Source organism: Centropristis striata, chromosome 5, assembly GCF_030273125.1.
Source record: "Centropristis striata isolate RG_2023a ecotype Rhode Island chromosome 5, C.striata_1.0, whole genome shotgun sequence".
Taxonomy (NCBI): Eukaryota; Metazoa; Chordata; class Actinopteri; order Perciformes; family Serranidae; genus Centropristis; species Centropristis striata.
In genome coordinates, this window is record NC_081521.1 from 10,638,844 (window position 1) to 10,644,025 (window position 5,182).

At 40.6% G+C, this 5,182-nt stretch overlaps 1 protein-coding gene across 1 annotated transcript; it reads right to left on the reverse strand.

Annotated features, from left to right (window-relative positions):
• Positions 1-205: 205 nt before the first annotated feature.
• Positions 206-1,330, reverse strand: LOC131971139 (olfactory receptor 2AG2). Its single transcript, XM_059332452.1, has one exon. It carries the CDS (start codon positions 1,328-1,330, stop codon positions 206-208), a length of 1,125 nt encoding a protein of 374 aa, XP_059188435.1.
• Positions 1,331-5,182: the final 3,852 nt, after the last annotated feature.

The window sequence follows — 5,182 nt, forward strand, 5'->3', positions numbered from 1 at the left end:
TTATTCTATTTTAATAACTGTACAGCACTTTGGTCAACTGAGGTTGTTTTTAAATGTGCTCTATGAATAAACTTTGACCTGACTTGACTTGACTTGAAAACGTTGCACTCAATTCGACCCAAATTGGAATTTGTGCGCAATTTTTAAATCGGTGCAATCACATTGTGAACTTCGGCACCATCCCTGATGTAAAACATCACTCTGATCACTGAGATCGGTTGTTAAGCACAATGTCAACTCTCATCTCCTCTAATCTGCACTCTGCCGCGCCTCTCCTCTCCAAACAGAACCGCAGCGGTTTGAACAGCGCCTGCCTCATCTCCACGTTCCTCAGCCCGTACACCAGCGGGTTGATGCACGGCGGCACCAACAGCATCACCAACAGTGACATGTGGAGCACGGCCGCCGTGGTGGAGGAGGACGGCTTCTCCTGAGAGGAGGCGATCATCGCGCTGGTGCCCTCCACCTCCCACAGCGCGTCCGAGGTGACTTTGAGCAGCAGCGGCAGCAGCTGCAGGAACAGCATGGCGCAGTAGAACAACACGGTTTTACGCGCTTTGGAGTTGATCCTGTTGAACGGTATCATAGCTTTACGCGCGTCCTGGTACATCCTCATGTAGGACAGCCCGTAGACCAGCAGGCACAGCAGCAGAGTAAAGGAGCCAGTGAGTTTGCGAAAGACTGCAGGTGCACGCGGGAATCCCATGTACTGCTCCATCATGTCCGGCTCGCACAGTAACCCCCTGGTGACCTGCTCATTCTGTTGCCCGGTTTGCAGCAGCAACAACATATTGGTGGCGGTGACGGAGATGGAGTAGCCCCAGATGAGGCACAGGCTTAGCCGCAGGCGCGACTGAGTGAGGATGGACAGATAGCGAATGGCGTGGCACACGTAGAAGTAGCGCTCCAGCGCCATGCACGTGATGGTGAGGAGGCTGGAGAAAAGGCTCACGGTCCCCACGAAGTACTGGACGTGACACCAGGTGCTGAACGCAATCGTCCTGCGTTGGATGAGTGAGTGGATGACCGTCGGACCTTGCGTGGCAGTCTGCAAGAGGTCGCTCAAAATCAGATTGTAAAAGAGAGCAACGCGCGGCTCCCAGGAGAGGTCCTCGGAGCGCTCCAATCCGAAAAGCGTAAAAGCGTTAACCAGAAACGAGAAGAGAGTCAGAAGCACAAAAACACAAACCAGCGCTGGCACTGCTTCTCCGTCAGGCAGGACGGAGAGGAAGAGGCAGCTGGCAGCGTCCGGCAGCTCCGTTACGCGCGGCTCAGTTCGGTTCCCGCCGCTGAGCCAGTCGCACTGCTCCGTCAGGTTGTCATCTGTCATCATCATCACTGCTGCTGCTGCTGATAATTTGATCCGAATGTACGTGGTGCTCTAATCAACTTCTTCCTCAGCAAACACAGACCTACTGGCGCCTCTCCAACATCTCCGTCCACCTGTGACCACACCTGACAACCATCACTCACGCGCTCGCTCCCACTCATATTTTGCTCTATTGGTGCTCTTAATTGAAGTCCTTATCGAAGTGTCTAGTTTGGTTATCTTTGCTTTATCATTAATCAGAAATGTGAGAAAAACATTCAGTTATTTTTCTCAAATAATAATACACATCTATTACGGAGCCCTGAAAGGGACATGGTGAAAATAGTCACGAGAGAGACATTTCTCGTGCTCACGAGATACTTTCTGGTGAGCACGAGATACTTTTCTCGTGACCACGAGATACTTTCTGGTGAGCACAAGAAAGTATATCGTGCTCACCAGAAAGTATCTCGTGAGCACGAGAAATGTTTCTCGTGCTCACGGGAAACCAAAGGTTTTTTTTATTTTCACCGTAACTCTTCTAGTTTTTTTTTTGCCCTTCAGAATTCTCATTAGGGTGATATCAGGTAAAATGGGCCATTTAAGGTTTGGGGGTCCCAGCCCCTCTGGAATTTATAGCCAATGACTGCAAAGGATTTCAAAGTGTTGCCATAACTGTGCTTGACAAGTAACAGATGATTTGATTGGTTTATGGTTGCTATGGTTGGCGGGGCAATATTTCAAATCTAGACTGCACCAGAAAGCTGCATGGTAAGTAGCCCGGCATACCAAATCTAACTAAACTATTATAAGGATGATACATCTATTAAAAACAAACATACATATAAAAAAAACTATGTATAATATCTGTCTTGATGGCATCCATCAGAAATAATGCTGTTAGTTTGGTATATGAACATATTTTTTGGAAAAGTGATGTTTATCTTGGCGGCCCAATTTACCTAAACCCACTGAGCTAAAATGGGCCACATGGTTTCAGCTAAAATGGGCCATCCTCTGTGTCACTCACAAACACACATACACACATGTGCATTACATTTGGTTCAACTAAAACCTGTATGTTGATTGTCATGTGAAATTAACACAACTCAAAGTAGGCTATCTTCCTATGTAGTGAACTACTTTTGCTGTGTTTGTGTAACTTAGCTTGTTACATATGACTGGGTGGTAGCTTTTGTGTAGTGAAGCTTTATTTGTGGCAGAGTAGCCTAACTGATATCTTAGCTCATGTATGTATACACGTGTGTGTGTGTGTGTGTGTGTGTGTGTGTGTGTGTGTGTGTGTGTGTGTGTACTGCGCGTATTGTGAGTACACCAAAACTGAGGGGTGACGGGTGATAAGTGTCATGCCACATGCAAACGCAACAAAAACAAAACAGGAGCACCACACCTTGCAAAGTCTGCAAAGCCCATTATGGTGACCCAAATGACCTAAAGGCTACTGAGGAATGGATAAAATGTGATCCATCCTCTGCCTGGTTTCATGAGAGCTGTGGTGAAGAGAATGGTATCTGCGATGATGATGGTTTCATTTGCAAAGACTGTGTTTGAAAAATGTTTCATCACAGATACCATTCTCTTCACTTCTCTTTTGTATGCTCCTAAAATTCACACACACACACACACACACACACACACACACACACACACACACACACACACACATCAGTTCACTGATCAATGCTGTTTTTGCTGTTCTTGTTGTTTTAATGGCACTTTGAATATGTTTGTGTAATGCAGTTTAAATGTTAAGTGGCTGTATAAGTGTTTTAAATATAAGTGTTTTAAAATTAAGTTAAAGACATTCCTCCAGTCATAGACAGCAGTGTGATAACAGTGTATGGCCTTTTGCCCTCTGGTTTAATTAAAACATGAATTAATTAATTAATTAATTTATCTGTCACACACACACACAGAAACACACACACACACACCACTGACATCAGTTCACTGATCTGTGCTGTTCTTGCTGTTGTTTTAATGGAACAATGAATTTATCTGTTTAATGCTGTTGAAATGTTATGTGGCTGTATAAGCAATTGTTTATTACAATTAAAATTGATGATAAATTACTATTTCCCTTTGCAGTTTGACTGGCCCATCTTACCTGATAAGCAGCCCATTTAACCTGAAAAGGTGGCCCATTTTAACTGAAACTGCTCATGCAAAAAAAGTTGGCACAGCTGATGTTTCAAGAACTGTAGGGCCTAAATAATTATATTTTATTACATAATTTCAACACAAAATTATCAGAAACAGTAATTATTAATCATAAAAACACATGGAAAAGGCATATATGGTATTGTGTTACTGTCCCAAGCGATTTACCAAAAAGTGGCCCAATTTAGCTGATATCACCCTATTAAAAATATTTCACTTTCATATCCGAGTGTGAATGTGTTTTTGAAACTGATATCGATACAAACCTTAGAAGGGAAAAACGATTGCAGCCAATATGCAGTAGTTCATTGTTGAGCTGGACTGAAAATAGACCTTTTCTATATGTTTTTATTTTTCCTCTTTTTTTTCTATGTGGATTGTGCACCAATTTTGCAACTCAATCTCAGTCAAATCACTTTATTAAATTATATTTCACATTACTATCATAAATATACAAACAATATCTATTTTGTCAATTTAGTCTAGAAATTAAGACAAAATATAGAAATAAAGAATAGTACGCAACAGTACAGATTAATATAAATATGCCAGTGATACATTAATTGTCTGATTGATAAATCAGTCAGGCTGTAATCAATTAAGTCTTAGTTCTATGTTTTTGTTTTGGATTATGGCAGTAGTAATCATAGTACTGTCTTTTTTTAGCCATTATAGCAGTTTGATCATAAAAGGTTTTTTTTGTTATTTAAGTTTTTATTCAATTTCTTATATGTCAATCATCATACAAAATACACCGAACTTCAACACAAACAAATCAACCTAAACAGAAATACACAGAATAAAAACAAAAAATGCATATACATGTAACTATACATTAATACTCAAACACCAGCCTGTAAACAGTGCAGCACATCTCCCACTAAACACTGTGATTATATTTGATATTATAATTCTTATAGGTAAGAATTATAAAATATGTGATTATATATATATATATATTTATTTATTTATTTATTATTTTTATTTTTTTTCACAAAATTGATGACCTCACTGATTTAATTCCTCACTGCTATTTTTTTTTAACACAGCCCTTGCAACTAATTGCCCAATTGCACAGCCTTAAGAGCTGCATATCACCAATGCTGAGTCTTGTTGGTTTTCTGAGAATCTACTGCACCTACTGGTACCTTGTATGGCATGTAGCAATAAAAAATATACTAAAAACCTGGATTAATCTGGTTAGTCATATTGGACTGCTATTATATTGAACACTAGTGTATATGTGGTAAAATGTCCCTTTGTTATCATTCAACCTTGCTATCATCAATTCATAGGAGGCATTGTCCATCATCAGTTTAACCCAGTCAGTAAATTCTGGTGGAGTCTGACTCTTCCAGTGGTGAAGACTGATTCTAGCTGCAGTGATGAAGCCTGTCAGTGAGTTTGATCCTAAAGTTGTGTGTTTTGTCTTGATACTTTGAATGCAAATGTTTAGCACGGGAGCAGTCTGTCATTTTAAAGTAGTAGCAGTTTTTAAACCTTTCTGCAGTTTACTATTTCAAAATAAAAAGATACTGACAATTGTAAAGTACTTATTACGCTGCTCTGCTGCACTTGTTATTATCTATATTTTTAAATCCCATTTTATGAGTTGAATGCTTTTAATATGTTTTCCATGTGTTCATCTCCTCCAGACTCGATTACTGCAATGCACTTCTCATCGGGATCCCT